The sequence below is a fragment of the Bombina bombina genome, chromosome 6, assembly GCF_027579735.1.
Source record: "Bombina bombina isolate aBomBom1 chromosome 6, aBomBom1.pri, whole genome shotgun sequence".
Taxonomy (NCBI): domain Eukaryota; kingdom Metazoa; phylum Chordata; class Amphibia; order Anura; family Bombinatoridae; genus Bombina; species Bombina bombina.
Window position 1 is genome coordinate 529,241,793 of NC_069504.1, and position 21,101 is coordinate 529,262,893.

General features: G+C 42.4%; 1 protein-coding gene across 1 annotated transcript in view; it reads left to right on the plus strand.

The window, feature by feature from the left end:
* The window catches only part of ATP8B4 (ATPase phospholipid transporting 8B4 (putative)), a 932,005-nt gene that overhangs the window by 137,793 nt on the left and 773,111 nt on the right, over positions 1-21,101 (plus strand). The window contains 1 exon segment of the mRNA XM_053717452.1: positions 2,543-2,601. Within this exon segment, the coding sequence (XP_053573427.1) occupies positions 2,543-2,601 (59 nt within the window).

Genomic DNA, 21,101 nt, shown 5'->3' on the forward strand with positions numbered 1-21,101 from the left:
CTGATAAATTACTTTCTCCAACGGTGTGTCCGGTCCACGGCCCGCCCTGGTTTTTTTTTTTAATCAGGTCTGATAATTTTTTTCTTTAACTACAGTCACCACGGTACCATATGGTCTCTCCTATGCAAATATTCCTCCTTAACGTCGGTCGAATGACTGGGGTAGGCGGAGCCTAGGAGGGATCATGTGACCAGCTTTGCTGGGCTCTTTGCCATTTCCTGTTGGGGAAGAGAATATCCCACAAGTAAGGATGACGCCGTGGACCGGACACACCGTTGGAGAAAGTAATTTATCAGGTAAACATAAATTCTGTTTTTTGTTCACAACCTGGGATGTCCTTGCTGATTGGACAGCACCAATAAACAAGTGCTGTCCAGGGTTCTGAACCAAAATTGGCTGACTCCTTAACTTAGATGCCTTCTTTTTTAAATAAAGATAGCAAGAGAATGAAGAAAAATTGATAATAGGAGTAAATTAGAAAGGTTCTTGAAATTGCATGCTCTATCTGAATCATGAAAGAAAAAAATTGGGTTTAGTGTCCCTTTAATGAATAAGTGCCCGGTATCTAAAAATACTCTTACAAACATGGACACTTTAATTTATTAAACTTTACAATGACGTTTCTTTTTAAAAATATTTACCTTTGCTTTATGTAAAGTAGACTGGCGATCCTCTGCCCACATCTCCTTCTTTCTTTAGCAGATTGATGACAAATCCGGCTTCGATTGGAGGAAGCCGGATTTGTCATTGATATGCTAACTACAACAGGAGATGCGGACGGAGGATCGCCGGTCTGCTCTCCATAAAACAAAGCTAAATATTTTAAAAAAGAAACGTCATTGTAAAGTTTAATAAATTAAAGTGCCTCTGTTTTAAAGCGATTTTTTTAGATATCATTAAACTTTACAATCACTTTAAAGTGATGGTAAACTTTACCCTTTTAAAAATCAGATCCAGAATGTTGTTTATATATTAAGTGGAGTTTAATTAATCAGTTGTAATGAATATGTGCTATAACTTACTTTTTAATATAGATATAAAATTCAAATGCCCTTCGCTCTGCCGCCCACTTCAAAAGTACATTTTTCTGTGAGCTAACAGTTTGAATTGTTCTCCAATCAGCGCTATAGCTTCAACAAAAGTGCCATACGGGGAGAATGCTGATTGGAGAACAATTCAAACCTTTAGAAAAAGGTCCACATGGATTTGAAGTAGGAGGCGGATCGCAGGGTATTTGAATTTCATATCTATATTAAAGAGCAAGTTATAGAGCATCTTCATTATAACTGATGAATTAAACTACATCTAAAATATCACTAACATTCCAGATCTGATTTTAAAAAGGGGAGATTTTACTGTCACTTTAAATCAAATGATCAATATACACACACACACTACTTTTATCTTATGTATTAACACTGTTGATAAAAAAAAATATGTGGTCTCCATACAAAACTGACAATTTGTTTATGAAATTTAGGAGCCAAATACACATTTAAGCATCCATCCACATATTTAGATATAGAAACATACAGAGTAATCCAAAAAGTTAGGAATGAGAATAACTAACTTAATAGCTGTGCCATTTTATGTTGCAGTAGTTTAACTGCACATTCACAGTTTGATGGCAGCATGCCACTAGCTTTGAGCACAACTGTTAGATTTTACTCTGTGAAACAGAACACAGAGTAATGGCATGACTTAGAGTAACTTAAAGAGAAGCATTCTTCCAGGAACAAACAAGAGGTGCAGCCACATCCCTCTAGGCACATTGGGCAAGGAGTCCACATCTGGTTCCCCCATCGCCCTAAGGGAGACTTTCCCCAGGGTTATAATACAAATACATATAGAAAGAGAAGCATCCTTCCAGGATGAAGAACAGCTCAGTAGCTTCTTATATCGCCTTCTTACCACCTGGGAGTAGCTTCTTTTTGCCCAAAACTGGGCCATAGAACAAGCCACTGACTGTTTGTATTTTGACCCTGGGGACTGTTTCCCTAAGGGTGATGGGAAAACTAGACGTGGACTCCTTGCCCAATGTGCTTAGAGGGATATTTCTGCACTTCATTAACGAGGCCCAAAGGATGCCGGAACGATCGTCTGGGTTTGCCATTTCCCTTGTTCAGAGGAGAATTGCCTGGTATTTCAGGGCTGGACTGACCTTTTTAGGCTGGATCACACTGATATACTTCAGGAAAGTTTTCCTATGTGAAAAGCACAATTCGGCTAATAGAAGCTACTCCCAGGTAGTAACCGGGCCATAGAACAAGCCACTGAGTTTTGTTTGTTGCTGGCAGACTGCTCCTCTTTCTCTTTGTATTTGTGGCTTAGAGAGTTGCAAATATTTAATCGTGTTGCTGCACTGTTAATCTCAATTTATTTACTCTGTGAGTTTGTGCCCCATATGGAGAGTCTGTGTGGATGGTGAGGCAGCCACAACATTTTATAGTTGCAAGTACAAAGCCATATGTGATGGGAAAAGGGTTAAGTTGGATGTTCATCCCGTAGGTTGCAATAAATTATTTTTTCTTTTTTGTTACAGAGGCGGAACGTCGGGTGAAGGCCAATGATCGAGAATACAATGAAAAGTTTAATTATGCAGTAAGTATAATTTCTACTTAAAAACGATAAACACAACTTTGACAACTGATATACTGTAGTAATTTCAAGAAATATTTTACCTTGACACTTTCTATTAAATTATTGACTAAATATTATAATGCATCCTTTTGAGAATATAATGGCATCAACATATTTTCACTTTACCTATGTTTAATTCTTTTGCTTATTATTTTATACTTTTGAGGTCTGTTCATTTTTTCTTTCTCCTATATGGACGAATTATACATTTTGTAACACATCTTGAAATTGTGCACATTCTGTCAAAATTACATTTAAAGTTATTCACTTTTGTCTATCACCAAAATAAATGTGGTAAAAACATTTGGTATTTTTTGCATTTTGTAAATGAAAATTACATACGTTTCAGAAATGTGTTCTTTTCTCCAAAATGTCCTTTTCTTATATTAGGAGACGGGGTGATGCAACCAATCAAAGACCGACTTGTCTAAGCTCCTTCCATAGCGGTGGTGTTGTGGGAGGGGGTGTGTGAAGTTCTGCTGCATGTGAAAAGATTATTATGATTAATTTTTTTACTGGTAACTGAAGTGTTTTGTACATGTGAAGACCAGCCACTATGGCAACAACAAGATTTCCTATTTCAGGTAGCAGGATGAAGTCATGCAAGAGAGGTTAATTTTAATTTATAAAACAAAATGTAATTTAATCTTCACAGGCTGGTGAAAAGTGATGCCTTAAAGGGAGGGTAAGGTCAAAATGGAAAAGCATGACATTTTAAACAACTTTTCAATTGTCTTCTGTTATCAATTTTGCCTAGTTCTGTTGGCACTCTTTGTTAAAGATTAATCCTAGGTGAGCTCAGGAGTGTGCACGTGTCTTTAGCCATCTGGCACCAGTGTTTATAGCATTGTTATTAATTGTTTCAAATAAAGCCATAGGCCTCTATTAAAAAAGATAAAAAAAGTTGCGCTGCATATTTCCTTCCTAAGATAGGGAGAGTCCACAGCTTCATTCCTTACTGTTGGGAAATACAACACCTGGCCACCAGGAGGAGGCAAAGACACCCCAGTCAAAGGCTTACATATCCCTCCCACTTCCTCATTACCCCAGTCATTCTTTGCCTTTCGTCACGTTATGAGGTGGCAGAGAAGTGTCAGAAGATTTGGAGAGTCCTGAAAAAGGGTTTCTTCCCTTCGAGATAGGACTGGAGTTTTAAGTAGTCATGTTAACCTCTCAGTGACAGTATTGATTAAAGTTAGAGTCTGGAGATGCAGGGAAAGTTTTTCTGCGAAACCATCCAGGCTACTGCTAACAGCTCCTAAGCTTTCAGTGTTGACGAGTTTCACTGCCTTCTTTCTCTCACTCAAGTCCATGTCTGGACCGCTGCTATAAAACTGTCACACTTGAGAGGCTGTGTTCTGTTCCACAGCATGGATCCTGGAGGTAAGATCGTTTCAATTTTTATACATAAAACGCTATAACGGGGTCACAATGTGGCTCCTTTATACCTTGCTAGGATCCAGGGTTAATAACCTCTGGAGGGGGTTTATTGAACGGTTGGGGTTAATTAATCAGTGTATTAATTATTTACATGCTGTATTGTGTGATTTTTTTTCATGGGCTGATAGACTGTGTGTTTTTGGCTGGAACAAACAGGTTTCACTTTTAAGTTTCACTTTCGTGTTTGAAAGTGTTGCACAGCTCTTATTACTTGCTGTACTTGTAATAGCAGGGAAGTACTGTCTTGCACTCCATGTGACCGGGTGTGGTCTATGTTCATTTCCTCCATTCCGGCTGAGACTTGAACCGGAGGAGAACGTTTCCTCTGTTAACTGTCTGGGTCTAGGAGGTGGTAAGTGCTCCAGCCATTGAGAGTATAAAGGTTCTATAATAAAAAACTTTTTATTTGTGTCCTTCTGTGGGTATAACCTGAGCTATGGAGGACTCTGATATGTTAGAAGGTACTCCTTCTGTACTAAATCATACCTATTTATATTGTGAGGAGGCCGTGGTTTTCTTACCCACTCAATTATGTTCCACATACCTTAACACCGTTATAAAGTCTAAGAAGGGAGACAAGCCTATTAAGGCTCTTAGTCTCTCTTAGCCATCTAACTCTCAGGACTTTGCGTCCTGTGAGATTACTACCCTTGCTACATTATCTACTCCACATGCAGTTCCCCGCAGCACATCTAATCCTCCATCCGGAGGGGGCCTTCTTCCTGCGGTCTTTGCTGCGCAGTTACAAACGTCGGTGTCTGCGGCCCTCAGTGCATCACCTAACTCTAACAAACGCAAGAGAAAGGTTTAACATAGCTCTCCTGACCCAGAGTCATTTAAATATTTGTCAAATTTAGCTATTATGTCCCAGTTATCCGATGATGAGTTAACCTCTGTAGCTTCAGATGGTGAAGTTTCTGGGTCGGAGTCCTTAGCGTCTAAGCCTCCTGCTGCGGAGGAACTATCCTTTAGATTTAAAATTGAGCACTTGTGTTTTTTATTAAAGGAGGTTCTGTCTACGTTAGAGGTTCCAGAGGCCGCACTGCCTGAAGAATCTATGATACCTAAATTAGATAGAGTTTACGAAGACAGGAAAGTTCCTTTGACTTTTCCTGTGCCGGTTAAGATGGCTACATTATTAAGAACGAATGGAAAATAATTGGTTCTTCGTTTTCCCCCTTGGCTACTTTTAAAAAGTTGTTCGTGGTCCCCTACTCACAACTGGATTTGTGGGGCTCCATTCCTAAGGTGGATGGTGCTATCTCTACGCTAAATGTGCTAAATGTACTACTATACCTCTTGAGGATAGTTCTTCGTTCAGAGAGCCGATGGATAAGAAAATGGAAACCTTTCTGAGAAAGATGTTTCAACATACAGGATTTTTGTTTCAACCGGCGGCTGCAGTTGCCGCGGTTTCCGGAGCTGCTACCTACTGGTGCAACTCTTTGTTGGAACTCATTGAGGTGGAGTCTCCCCTCGAGGATATTCAAGACAGAATTAAAGCTCTGAGAATAGCTAATTCTTTTATCTGTGATGCGAAAATGCTAATTATTCGCCTAAAGGCAAAGGCCTCTTGCTTTGTGGTCCTAGCCCGCCGGGCGCTCTGGTTGAAGTCTTGGCCTGTGGATATGACTTCTATGTCCAGACTCCTTTCTCTTCCCTTCAAGGAAAAGATTTTATTTGGTCCAGGCCTGGACTTTCTACGGTTACCGGAGGCAAGGGTGCCTTCCTACAGCAAGATAAGAAGAACAAGTCTAAGGGACGACAATCGGCATGAAGGGACGGCCCCGATCCGGGATCAGATTGTGTAGGGGGCAGACTGTGTCTTTTTTTTAAATTCAGGAAGGCTAGTTTATGATCACTATAGATCTGAAGGACGCTTACCTTCATGTTCCAATCCACAGGGAACACTTTCAGTTCCTGAGGTTTGCATTCCTGGCCCAGCACTTCCAGTTCAGTGCCCTTCCGTTTGGCCTAGCTACTGCTCCAAGAATCTTTTTGAAGGTTCTTGGGGCTCTTCTAGCCGTTTCCAGAACTCAGGGTATTGCAGTAGCCCCATACTTGGACGATATTCTGGTGCAAGCACCATCCTTTTGTCTTGCTGAAGAATTCACGGAGCCCCTTCTCAGTCTTCTTCGATCACATGGATGGAAGATAAACTTGGAAAAGAGTTCTCTTATCCCAAGGTCCAGGGTGGAATTCCTGGGTACTATAATAGACTCCACATCCATGAGGATATTTCTAACAGACCAGAGACGTTGCAAGCTAACTTTGGCATGTCTTGCCCTCCTGACCACCTTGAGTCCCTCTGTGGCTCAGTGTATGGAGGTGATTGATATCATGGTGTCCTGCATGGACATCATTCCTTTTGCCAGGTTCCGTCTCAGACCTTTACAACTGTGCATGCTGAGGCAGTGGAACGGCGATCATTCAGATCTGTCTCAACAGATTGTATTAGACAGCCAGTCGAGAGAATCGCTCTCTTGGGGGCTCTGTCCAGATCATCTGTCCCAAGGGACATGCTTCTTAAGTCCATCCTGGGAGATTGTGACTACGGACACAAGCCTATCCAGATGGGGAGCTGTTTGAGGTGCCAGGAAGGCACAGGGGTTGTGGACTCAGGAGGAGTCCTCCCTCACGTTCAATATTTTGGAACTACAGGGAATTTTCTAGGCCTTGAAGGCTTGGCCACTTCCGGGTTTGTCCCAGTTTATCAGATTCCAATCAGATAATATAACCTCGGTGGCTTACATCAACCATCAGGGGGGAATGAGAAGTTCCTTGGCGATGAAGGAAGTATCTCAGATTCTGGAGTGGGCGGAGGATCCAGAGATCCACATTTCGGGTGTCGACAACTGGGAGGTAGATTTTCTCAGCAGACAACCCTTCCAGCCAGGGGAATGGTCTCTCCATCCCGAGGTGTTTACAGAGATATGCAGCAAGTGGGGAAAGCCTTCTTAATACCAAACTACCCAGGTACGGGTCGAGGTTGAGGGATCCCGAAGCAGATATAATAGATGCACTAGCAGTACCCTGGAGGTTCAAACTCGTATATCTTTTTCCTTCCTTACCGCTTCTTCCTCGAGTGGTGGCCCGCATCAAGGAGGAACGAGTATAAGTAATCCTGATTGCTCTATCGTGGCCGCAAAGGATGTGGTTCGGGAATCTAGTGGGGATGTCCTCATCTCCTCCGTGGAACGTGGAAGTTACCTTGTCGCAGAGACCTGCTGATACAAGGTCCATTTGTTCATCAAAATCTAGATTCTCTGAGGCCGATTGCGTGGAGATCGAACGCTTAGCCATAGCCAAGAGAGGTTTCTCTAAGAGTGTCATTGATACTCTTATTCAAGCTCGTAAACCAGTTACTCAGCGTATCTACCACAAGGTATGGAGGACCTACTTATTCTGGTATGAAGAGCATTGTTTTTCCTGGCACAGAGTTAAGGTTGCCAGGATCTTATCTTTTCTCCAGGATGGGCTGGAGAAGGGTCTTGTAGCTAGTTCCCTGAGGGGACAGATTTCTGCCCTGTTGGTTTTATTGCACAAGAGACTGGCTGAGCTCCCAGACGTGCAGTCCTTTGTTAAGGCTCTGATTAGGATCAGACCTGTGTTTAGATCTGGGGCTCCTCCTTGGAGCCTAAATCTTGTTCTTCATGTTTTGCAACAGGTTCCGTTTGAGCCTCTCCATTCCGTTGACATTAAATTGTTATCTTGGAAGGTTCTCTTTTTTATTGGCTATTGCCTCTGCACGCAGAGTTTCTGATATCTCTGCTTTGCAATGTGAGCTTCCTTATCTGATTTTTCATGCAGATAAGGCAGATTTACGTACTAAATTAGGCTTTCTTCCTAAGCTTGTGTCAGATCGCAACATCAATCAGGAGATTGCGGTTCCTTCCTTGTGTCCTAATTCTTCTTCATCAAAGGAACGCTTACTTCACAATTTGGATGTGGGTCGCGCCTTGAAGTCTATCTTCAGGCTACTAAGGACTTTAGACAATCTCCCACTTTGTTTGTTGTCTATTCGGGGAAGCGTAATGGGCAGAAGGCTACTTCGAATTCCCTATCTTTTTGGTTAAGGAGTGTCATCCGCTTAGCTTAAGAGACAGCGGGACATCGTCCTCCTGAGAGGATAACGGCTCATTCCACTAGAGCAGTGGCTTCCTCTTGGGCCTTTAAGAACGAGGCCTCTATGGATCAGATTTTTAAGGCGGCTACCTGGTCCGCCTTACATACATTTTCAAAATTTTACAAGTTTGATGTTTTTGCTTCGGCTAAAGCAGCTTTCGGAAGAAAAGTTTTGCAGGCTGTGGTGCCCTCAGAATATGGTCCACCTCTTCCTTTTTGTTCCCTCCCGTTATTCATTCAGTGTCCTTTGGAACTTGGGTATAGTTTTCCCAACATTAAGGAATGAAGCCGTGGATTCTCCCTATCTTAGGAAGGAAAACATAATTTACGCTTATCAGATAAATTCCTTTCCTTCCGGATAGGGAGAGTCCAAGGCCCCAGTCCGTTTTTTCTTGTCTATGGGCGGTCCCGTATTATTTATTTTTATCTTCTGGCAACATTTATACCCTAATGTTTCTCCTACTTTTCCTTGTTCCCTCGGCAGAATGACTGGGGTAATAAGGAAGTGGGTGGGATATTTAAGTCTTTGGCTGGGGTGTCTTTGCATCCTCCTGGTGGTCAGGTGTTGTATTTCCCAACAGTAAGGAATGAAGCCGTGGACTCTCCCTATCCGGAAGGAAAGGAATTTATCTGGTAAGCATAAATTATGTTTTTCAAGCAGGTTTGCTTTAATACGTGTCGCATTTTGACGCGTATTCAAAAAGAAATGCAGAAAAAATACACTGTGGCACAAATGACAGCAAATTGTCAAAAAAAAGCAGTGTTTTCTAGCTGTGCTTGAGAAAAACAAGCTGAAAATGTTTGGTTTTTTTTTTCCTGGCAGTTTTCTTTTTCTTTCACTTAAAAAAGAAATTATTTTTTATTTTTTATTTATTTTTTTAATAAAAAAAAAAAATCAGAGTTTTTTTTAATTTAAGCATATTTTCTAATTGCCAGTATTTTTTTTAATGTAAATTAGCTTAAAGGGACAGTAAACCTACAAAATAATGTAATATAATTCTGCACATAGTGCAGAATTTTATAACATTAGCTTAGTGCCAACTTTATCCATCAAAGTATTGCAATGATATTTTATTTCAAAGTTACATTTTCCAGAACACCGCGACTCCCGCTACCAAACCAGACAGAGCGGGAGCGAGCTACATTCAGTTTAATGGCACGATCGGGCGCACTCTGACTAGACAGCGTGTCCGCGATGCACTTAGGAAAAAAAAGACCCGCTCAGTAGAGCCAGGAGCGATGTTCTGGAAAACTGAACTTTGTAATAAAATATCCCTCCAATACTTTGATGGTTAAAGTTGGCGCTAAGCTAATGTTATATAATTCTGCACTATGTGCATAATTATATAACATTATTTTGTAGGTTTACTGTCCCTTTAAATTGTCCTTTGTGTGCCTAGAGACATAAAAACAGATGAAATCTTTAATTGGTCCAAAAATAAAATTATGCATTATGCATAGACAAGTATTTTTTTCTACACTGCTGTCTGGCTCTATTTTCTCCATTGCTTACATTGGTACTTGCCAACAAATAGGTAGCATAGATTTGCAGTGTGTTTTTCTTCCTGCTTCCTTTTTTTTCCTTCCAAGCCAATATGGCTGCCTAAAGAGCGAAATATTACAGCCAGGCATTTTTTTCTTGCAGCATGGCACATATTGGCCAAAGAGCTGCTTTTTATCATCCAGACCGCTTGCTCTTGAATACAGCCCTCCTGATTTTGTTACTCTAAGAAGTTCATGTAAGTTGAGTCTGTAAAACTATACAGCTGATCCAAACTGCGTTGGTAGACTGGGGAATTTATTAGTGCCTAGAAACTGAATATTTAATTCTCCAGTTCTCTGATCTGCATGTGAATCCTAACAAACATTAGGTCATGTCACTTTATGGTATAATGTGTAGTAATACCACAATTTCTGGCAGTGTTTTGCAACTTCTTTCTGCTAATCATAGTGTTTAACTTCCTATTTCTCCTAAAGGACACAGGAAAATGAAAACCATCAGACTAGTATATTTCACAATATTTACTTGCTGTTCTTTGCTAGAAAATATGTCATTTGTAGATATTTCCAAATATATAGAAAATGTGTGATTGCCTATAACAGAACTTCACAAATCAAGGGACCAGGGAGTACTGACTTGTATTATTTTTTTAGTTATATCAGTATACAAAAGAGTTGCCTGGTTACAGGCAATAATTTATTAGCATTTTCTATTAAATAATGACTTTTAGATATTAATGAGAAAAATGGTAAGATATGCACCTTTCTTGGTGGTGGTCATTTTTAAAATGAAAGTAAAGTCAAAATTAAGTATTCAAGGTTCAGATAGACCATGTAGTTTTAAATAACTTAACAATTTACTTTTATTTTTATTTTTTAAGAGTAAAGTTAGGTATGCTGATTGGCGTATAGGATTGTGCATGTGTCTTTAGCAGTCTATGGCACAGGTGTTTGGAACTATGTATAACATTGCTATAAACTTTGTTGAAAACACTGCTACCAGATGGCTAAAGATATGTGCACGCTCCTGAGCTCACCTAGACTTAATCTTTATGAAGGTTACCAAAACTAAGCTAAACAAAAAAAAATAATAATAAATAAAAAAAAATGAAGTAAAATTGATAATAGAAGCAATTGTTTAAAATTACATCCTCTATTCAGTCATTTAATGTTCAATTTTTATTTTACTGCCCCTGTAAGAAAATTATCAATGATAAGGGATGTTCTTCACACACCATACCTGTTTTCTTCTTCAACGGGAAGTGTCCACAGCTGCATTCATTACTTTTGGGAATTCAGAACCTGGCCACCAGGAGGAGGCAAAGACATCCCAGCCAAAGGCTTAAATACCTCACCCACTTCCCTCATCCCCCAGTCATTCTTTGCCTTTTGTCACAGGAGGTTGGCAGAGAAGTGTCAGAAGATTGAACATAGTCTCTTATGGAGGGTAGAACTCTTTGAAATGGGACTGGAGTTTTAAGTAATCCTGTCAGCCTCTCAGTGAGTGCATGGATGAACGTTAGAGTCCAGAGATGCAGGGAGAGTCTTTCTGCAAAACCATCCTGACTCATATTAACAGCTCATTGGCAATCAGCGTTGACGAGTTTCGCTGCCTGCCTTTATTCACTCAAGTCCATGTCAGAAGCAAGGCTACTATCTGTCACACTTGAAGGGCCGTGTTCCTGTTCCATGGCTTAGATCCCTGTAAGATCGTTTCATTTTATTTCGATATGTGAATGTAATGTTAACGAAAGCAGTCAGGTTCCCAGTGGGACTCCTTTATCTTATGGAATCAAGGGTTAATATCTCCTGAGGGGGGTTATTGAACAGGGGGGACTTTAATCATGTTTGTTATGTGATTCTGTCTGCTAATGTGTAGTGATACTTGGGCTCATGGCTATTTGGAACATAACAGCCTTATCAGTTTGTGCATTCCTATTAGACTAGTGCGCCTTTTTTGTCTTACACGGTGCACCTCCTGACCGGGTGTGGTCATGTTGTATTTCCATTTCCGTACTCTGACCGAGTGGGGACAGAGAGAGTCTGTTCATTAGTTGTCTGGTTCACAGGAGGTGGTGAGTGCCCTAGCCATTGGGGGTGTAAGGTGCCGTTTAGTGTTTAACCATAATTGCAATCTCCAAGTTATGGAGGATTCTGATTTTTTAGAGATGGATATCTCCAATTCGGAGTATATGTCTTGCGAAAAATATGAAATGGCCTGGGTTATCCATGCCCATCAGTTATGTTCCGATTGCCGTTCTAGAGTGCTCTCTTCCCCCGATTCAGGGAGCTTAGAGTGCGTTGAGCCACCTGCCCCCGAGGATTCCATGTCCTGTGAGGCGCATGCTCCAGAACCTTCTTTTGCTACGGAAGCAGGTGTCCCTATGGCCGTTACTCCTTCTCCGGAGGGCGGCTTGTTTCCTCCAGAGGTTACAGCACGGTTCTGCATGGCCATATCTATGGCACTGGCACATTTATATCTCCCAAGAGAAGTATTTTTAAGATACTGTCCATGTTAACCAGGGCCCTCTGGGGAAGCGTTGGCCTCTGAGGCTTCAGGGGCCCCCACCCTTGGGGCCGGGGTCGTCCATCAATCCGGCGGGGAAACATTTTGCCTTCCCTTATAGACTGGCACCTCTTCGTGTCCTATTAAGGCATGTTTTGGCGGTGCTGGAGGATTCCAGTCCTAGTGGGCCGAGGGATCCTCGGTCTTCTGTGCTGGATGGCAAACTGGGTTAGACGAATGGGGATGAAACCAATCTCCTTGACGTCTCAGTTTCTCTTTTCTTTTAAGTATCTGTTCCAGTTCTGAGCTTGGGAGAATGGGGCCTCTGATCGGCTGGTCCTGTTAGCGTGCCCATTCATCTTGGGTGTTCACCCACGGGTGCTGCCTTCATTTTATTTGATCTGGTTAGGATGTGTTTGATTTGTTTTAAGAAGCTCATGTCTGTTATAAATTTCCATTTTGGGAACTGATACTTGCGATTTTGTGGTCGTGTGGGCACTTCCTCGGAAGTTGCGCATTACTATATAAAGACATAGTTATGTTTATAGTTTATGTTATCGATCCCTGCAGGGGCTTCGAGTTTTCTTGAACTTTGGACAGTTCGGGAGTGTTCTTGTACCAGGCGGGTACTGGTCGGGCGCTAGCTGCTGCTCCTTGTGGTTCACTTCACCCATGTTGTGCCGGTGTGCTGGTTATGCTGCCGGGTGCTGGATGTTCACTTTGTCCTAATGTTGAGGGTTCCAGGCTCAGATCCTGCTTAGGCTTCATCGTAGGTTCTGGAGGTCCTTTGGACTCGTATATCCGAAGTTCTCCATTCTCTTATAGTTTGGAGGTTAGGATGACCTCTAGACATCTGGGGTACCAGATTGTAGGGTGATTTTAGTTTTCACTCTTGGTATTTTCTGGACATCTGTTCTAGTGGCCTAGTCGCAGTACCTCTTGTAGGTTGCTGGAGCCCCGCTCCGGCATTTCCTCTGGTCAGTTTGTCTGCCAGGAGTTGGGAGGCTCCCATCGTTATTCCTTGTGTGGTACAGGGATTTCTGGGAGACTGATCCTGTAAGGATCTTTGGAGATTATGTTGTCTTCTCAACCTAAGGGCTGGTTTGGAGCCTGTCCCTTGTAACCCCATGGTCTTTAGACTCTTGGGTGTTGCCCTTCGACCCTCTAGGAGTTCTAGCTCTTTGGGCATGCAAGTATAGGGTCCTGGGTTCAGATCCACCTCCGGGGGCTGGTTGCCATCTTCTTAGGCCTGTTAAGATGTCTTCTAGGCTCTTTGGTCTGAGTCTATTGCGAGTGTCCAATGTCCAAGGACATTGGGATGTGGGATGCACTGTCCAGGGTCCACTCCTCCATATGAGGCAACTTGATGGTTCCTCAACATCCGCTTGTCCCTTCAGGGGGGCTGGTTTTGTCTCTAAGGGGAGATTTGGTAACTGCAGGATACTACAATTGTCGTCAGGTGCAGCTATTACACCTTGATGTGGGTTCATGGTTGTTTGTATCAACTGAGCTGGCGGTAATGGCCAAATGGTCTCTTCTCAATTGGTATGGTTTTACCAGTTCTCTACATCCTCTTCTCCATGCCTATGGCTGGGGTTGCGGTTTCTTGCGTTTTCCCTCCTTTGAGGAGGTTTTGGAAGTATCACAGTATCCGTTGAGGCCCCAAGGGTCCTTATGTAATCGTTTCTGAGGGGTTCTTTTCCCTTCCTTGCGTGCACGAGATCATGGGGCTGGATTCTGTAGGAGTCCTGGAATCCAAACACGCAGTTTTTCTGTCATGGCTTCGTGGTAGCATGCCAGATATAAGTAACGGTCAAAGTTGTTCTCCCAGGGGTTTCGTTTTCCTCTTAAGTCCCTCCTTTTTCTTCCTGAGGTCTGGTTCAGAGAATTTTGTATTCTCTGTATTCAGTCATTGCCAGCCTTTTGGACTCGATCCGTTACCTTGGAGGGGGGGGGGGGGTCGGGGATCTGTCGGCTCTATTGAGTCTAGACCGTGTACTTTCAATTGATCCCGCTCGCTTACCTCCGGTGGGGGGTTCTCTGTGTTAACCATTCCACCGGTTGCATTTGCTGCTGGTGTTGGACGCTCTTCTAGGGTCCGGATTCTTCCTGGACGGGAGTTGTTGCCGAAATTTTTCAGCATTTCTTTGTGGGATGTTGTCCCACGATGACTTAGGGTCAGCTTTGCTGCCTTGAGACTGTACCTTACGAGTTCTTGTTCAGAGGTGGCTCTGTGTTCTCACAGAGTCTTTTTTATCTGCTAAGACAGTTAGCCGATCTATGTTTGACTAGTTTAGTAGTTGTGTTGGCTAGTCTATGGTACAGTGGGGAGCTTGCGACTTCCTTGGGGCACCGTAAGTTTTATAATGCTGTCATGGATCTGAGGATGGACCTTTGTTCTCCCTCATGATCGCTCTTTCTTGGGTGTGGAGTTACTCTCTGGTCCTTGTCCTTCTAGGGAATTCATTTCCATGGGTGGCTGTCTTGTAGCAACCATGGGTTCGCTTTAGTTTTTTTGAGGTTTCTCTTACCCTTGTTGGTGGTCCTTTGGATCTCTTATTGGATCATCTGTTCTTCCCCTCTCGGGTAGAGGGAGGTTCTCTTCCTTCGGGTTGGGGGTACGTTTTCGTGGGAGCCGAGAGCCGCGGGGCTTCGTTCCTCAGAGGCCTTTGTGCTCTGTGGACTCTAGGGATTCTGAGTGGTCTCTAGCACAGCTTTGCAGGTTGTTTAACTGATGGGCAGTTACTTGGTCCTTTCCGGTTTTTACCCCTTGTTTTCTAGTGATACAGTTTTTTATCAGGTGTTGGGTAATTTCAGGCTGTGGTGCCCTTCGAAGGGGCTGCCTTTTGTACCCGCCCTTTGTTTGCATTCACTGTCCTCTATAGCTTGGGTATTGTTTTCCCAAAAGTAATGAATGCAGCTGTGGACTCTTCCCGTTTAAGAAGAAAACTTAAATTATGCTTACCTTATAGTTTTCTTTTCTTCTGACGGGAAGAGTCCACAGCTCCCCGCCCGCGTTTTATCTATGGGGCGGCCGTAGTTTTTTGTTCTTCTGGCACCTTTTTCACCCTGATATTTCTCCTACTGTTCCTTGTTCCCGTGGGCAGAATGACAGGGGGATGAGGGAAGTTGGGGAGGTATTTAAGCCTTTGGTTTGGGTGTCTTTGCCTCCTCCTGGTGGCCAGGTTCTGAATTCCCAAAAGTAATGAATGCAGCTGTGGACTCTTCCCGTCAGAAGAAAAAAATTTATCAGGTAAGCATAATTTAAGTTTTTTAGATAGAAATGTGTGAGCCATACCAAGGCTTTTTCCAACTTGAGAACAAAGTAACCATATTGCATTTGTAGAATAAAATGTAATGGCTGGGAAGACTTTTGGGAAGCAGTCGCTGTCCGTCACAATTTACTGAGCTCTTTAGGAGGCAAGCACAATCTTCAAAATATCTTATTGTTTACTCACCATCTGTCATTTAAAAACAACCTCCATAGATACAAATGTTAAGCAGATTTGCTCTGCAACTGTCTTTGTAAACTAGTATTACTACACTTTGGTTGGGGTCTATTTTCTATTTGGTTAGGGTTAGACTTAGATTTAGGGGTTAATACATTTAATATATTGGCAGCAACTTTGGGGATGACAGATTAGGGGTTAATAAATGTATGTAGGTGGCGGCGAAGTGTCTGCGAGGCGGGAGTGTGGCGGTTTAGGGGTTAACATGTTTATTATAGTGGCGGCGATGTCCAGAGCGGCAGATTAGGGGTTAAAAATTTATTTTAGTATTTGTGATGCGGGAGGGCCTCGGTTTAGGGGTTAATAGGTAGTTTATGAGTGTACTTTTTAGCACTTTAGTTATGAGTTTTATGCTACGACGTTGTAGTGTAAAACTCATAACTACTGACTTTAGAATGCGTTAGGGATCTTGGAGGTAGAGGGTGTACCGCTCACTTTTTGGCCTCCCAGGACAGACTCGTAATACCGGCGCTATGGAAGTCCCATAGAAAAAAGACTTTACAAAGTTTACGTAAGTCGTTTTGCGGTAACGCCAAAAAAGTGTGTGGGCCCCTAAACCTGCAAGACTGGTAATACCAGCGGGCGTAAAAAAGCAGCATTAGGACCTGTTAACGCTGCTTTTTTACCCTAATGCACAACTCGTAATCTAGCCGTATATTTTTATCGGAATAAAACAGATTAAAAACCATTTATAAAAGGTAGGTGTCAGCCACTGTCCTCCACCTATCATAACTCTCAAAACTTCATCAATTAAATCTTTTACTTTCAGGCAAATCTGCCTTCCTAGTTAGGGAGAAATATAAATAATAAAAATATCGAAAGTGTAGCTATATCAATAATTAAATTAAGCATTATAGTGAAATTAGGGAGTATGGTTTTTCCACCAATTTGTAAAAAATTTTACTTGAATAATAATTTTAATGCCTATGATGCTGGAAAGATGGTCTAAGCTAAAAGATTCACTAATTTCCCTATGCTGATAGATAAGGGCTGAACTATTCAGCAAACTATGGGGATATATTTCCATCCACATTACCAAGCTCCTTTGATGGTTCAGACTCTACAGTCATCATATAGCACTTGATTCCTGTGGAAAGAAAATAATTAAAGGAAACTACAAGTAAGCATACCAATAGCCTGCATAAAAACAGACATCAAAACATGCACACACCAAATATGACATATAATTTGTTAGTGTCTCTCAGTTTGTAGGCCATTTTAAATGCTCGTCTGAACCAATGGTGATAATAAACAAAGTTTGCATGTAAGCCTACACCAACTCTCACAGGAGCAGTGTAAAATATTACTGTATGAGTGGGAGATCGCACATGGAGTTCCTGAGAATAAAACAGATCTGTAGATTTTATATTCCGGTGACTTTTCATCTGCTCTGCTTTACATAGCACTAGCTCTCTCAAGCTAGATACTGGAGTCGTGGACATATATCTTGGCTTCTTTAATGTCGGTCCCGTGCAGGTTCTATCTCGTTAGCAGATATTTGTATGGTGGGTTAAAAACTCCAGCAGTGAGACAATTGAAGATACGTCTTTAGTCCATTTAGGTCGAAAAGTCTAAATATCAGCAGGGTCCTTTGTACCAGGAGTGAGCGGTATATTTATAATCAACTCTGCAGTTGGGTTCCGAAGAACAGCTCCCCGCTTCATCTCCTGTGTGGACATTCTGGATACTTATATTCTCTGCAGCTCTATACATGCCTGAATAGCCCACTCCGGCGAGGCCCTGCACAGGCATGGTCCTCGTTGCCTGCTCAGTTCCAGGAATCTCTCCCCCATCGAGCAAGGTCCTGATCGACTCCCCTTGGAGAGCAAATAACAGAGTATGTTCCATCCTGTCGCAGTACTCGTTTAAAATGCGGAGCAATTCCGTTTCCCAAGTAGATGTCATCTTTACTACTGTGCTGTATAAGGGGAAAAAAATGGCGCCTCGCCTCCTCCTCCGCTGAATATCTCACAAGTTACTGCTGAAAAGTACTGCACTGCTGGAAAACGGGGAAAATCCTCCAGCCATTAGCTTGATAAGACTCCAGTTTTCACAATAGCACATAATATTGGCATAAGTGGCAATAAAATGGGTTGAAATTACAACTAGTAGAAATGATTTAGCAGGAGCTAATGTTTCTTCTGTTAAGTGTGATCAGTCCACGGGTCATCATTACTTCTGGGATATTACTCCTCCCCAACAGGAAGTGCAAGAGGATTCACCCAGCAGAGCTGCATATAGCTCCTCCCCTCTACGTCACTCCCAGTCATTCTCTTGCACCCAACGACTAGATAGGATGTGTGAGAGGACTATGGTGATTATACTTAGTTTTATATCTTCAATCAAGAGTTTGTTATTTTAAAATAGCACCGGAGTGTGTTATTATCTCTCTGGCAGAGTTTGAAGAAGAATCTACCAGAGTTTTTGTTATGATTTTAGCCGGAGTAGTTAAGATCATATTGCTGTTTCTCGGCCATCTGAGGAGAGGTAAACTTCAGATCAGGGGACAGCGGGCAGATGAATCTGCATAGAGGTATGTAGCAGTTTTTATTTTCTGATAATGGAATTGATGAGAAAATCCTGCCATACCGATATAATGTCATGTATGTATACTTTACACTTCAGTATTCTGGGGAATGGTACTTCACTAGAATTACACTGTAAGAAATACATAAAGCTGTTTAATAACTAGAGATTATGTTTAACGTTTTTGCTGGAATGTAAAATCGTTTTCATTTACTGAGGTACTGAGTGAATAAATGTTTGGGCACTATTTTTCCACTTGGCAGTTGCTTAATCTGTTTTCTGACAGTTTCTGTTCTCCCTCACTGCTGTGTGTGAGGGGGAGGGGCCGTTTTTTTGGCGCTTTTACTACGCATCAAATATTTCAGTCAGCAACTCATTGTATTCCCTGCATGATCCGGTTCATCTCTACAGAGCTCAGGGGTCTTCAAAACTTATTTTGAGGGAGGTAATTTCTCTCAGCAGAGCTGTGAGAATTGTAGTTTGACTGAGATAAAAAACGTTTATTCTAATTGAATTGTATTTCCAAGTTGCAAGTTTATTTGCTAGTGTGTTAAACATGTCTGATTCAGAGGATGATACCTGTGTCATTTGTTGCAATGCCAAAGTGGAGCCCAATAGAAATTTATGTACTAACTGTATTGATGCTACTTTAAATAAAAGTCAATCTGTACAAATTGAACAAATTTCACCAAACAACGAGGGGAGAGTTATGCCGACTAACTCGCCTCACGTGTCAGTACCTACATCTCCCGCTCAGAGGGAGGTGCGTGATATTGTAGCGCCGAGTACATCTGGGCGGCCATTACAAATCACATTACAGGATATGGCTACTGTTATGACTGAGGTTTTGGCTAAATTACCAGAACTAAGAGGTAAGCGTGATCACTCTGGGGTAAGAACAGAGTGTGCTGATAATATTAGGGCCATGTCAGACACTGCGTCACAGGTGGCAGAACATGAGGACGGAGAACTTCATTCTGTGGGTGACGGTTCTGATCCAAACAGACTGGATTCAGATATTTCAAATTTTAAATTTAAACTGGAAAACCTCTGTGTATTACTAGGGGAGGTGTTAGCGGCTCTGAATGATTGTAACACAGTTGCAATACCAAAGAAAATGTGTAGGTTGGATAAATATTTTGCGGTACCGACGAGTACTGAGGTTTTTCCTATACCTAAGAGACTTACTGAAATTGTTACTAAGGAGTGGGATAGACCCGGTGTGCCGTTCTCACCCCCTCCGATATTTAGAAAAATGTTTCCAATAGACGCCACCACAAGGGACTTATGGCAAACGGTCCCTAAGGTGGAGGGAGCAGTTTCTACCTTAGCTAAGCGTACCACTATCCCGGTGGAGGATAGCTGTGCTTTTTCAGATCCAATGGATAAAAAGTTAGAGGGTTACCTTAAGAAAATGTTTGTTCAACAAGGTTTTATATTGCAACCCCTCGCATGCATTGCGCCGATCACGGCTGCAGCGACATTCTGGATTGAGTCTCTGGAAGAGAACATTGGTTCAGCTACTCTGGACGACATTACGGACAGGCTTAGAGTCCTTAAACTAGCTAATTCATTCATTTCGGAGGCCGTAGTACATCTTACTAAACTTACGGCGAATAATTCAGGATTCGCCATTCAGGCACGCAGGGCGCTGTGGTTAAAATCCTGGTCAGCTGATGTTACTTCTAAGTCTAAATTGCTTAATATACCTTTCAAAGGGCAGACCTTATTTGGGCCCGGGTTGAAAGAGATTATCGCTGACATTACAGGAGGTAAAGGCCATGCCCTGCCTCAGGACAAAGCCAAAGCCAAGACTAGACAGTCTAATTTTCGTTCCTTTCGTAATTTCAAAGCTGGAGCAGCATCAACTTCCTCTGCACCAAAACAGGAAGGAGTTGTTGCTCGCTACAGACAAGGCTGGAAACCTAACCAGTCCTGGAACAAGGGCAAGCAGACTAGGAAACCTGCTGCTGCCCCTAAAACAGCATGAATTGAGGGCCCCCGATCCGGGATCGGATCTAGTGGGGGGCAGACTTTCTCTCTTCGCCCAGGCTTGGGCAAGAGATGTTCAGGATCCCTGGGCGCTAGAGATAATATCTCAGGGATACCTTCTGGACTTCAAATACTCTCCTCCAAGAGAGAGATTTCATCTGTCAAGATTGTCAACAATCCAGACAAAGAAAGAGGCGTTTCTACGCTGCGTACAAGAGCTCTTGTTAATGGGAGTAATCCATCCAGTTCCACGATCGGAACAGGGACAGGGGTTTTACTCAAATCTGTTTGTGGTTCCCAAAAAAGAGGGAACTTTCAGACCAATCCTGGACTTAAAGATCCTAAACAAATTCCTAAGAGTTCCATCGTTCAAGATGGAGACTATTCAGACAATTTTACCTATGATCCAAGAGGGTCAGTACATGACCACTGTAGATTTAAAAGATGCTTACCTTCACATACCGATTCACAAAGATCATTATCGGTACCTAAGGTTTGCCTTCCTAGACAGGCATTACCAGTTTGTGGCTCTTCCATTCGGATTGGCTACAGCTCCAAGAATCTTCACAAAGGTTCTGGGTGCTCTTCTGGCGGTACTAAGACCGCGGGGAATCTCGGTAGCTCCATACCTAGACGACATTCTGATACAAGCTTCAAGCTTTCAAACTGCCAAGTCTCATACAGAGTTAGTGCTGGCATTTCTAAGGTCACATGGATGGAAGGTGAACGAAAAGAAAAGTTCACTCGTTCCACTCACAAGAGTTCCCTTCCTGGGGACTCTTATAGATTCTGTAGAAATGAAGATTTACCTGACAGAGGACAAGCTAACAAGACTTCAAAGTGCTTGCCGCACCCTTCATTCC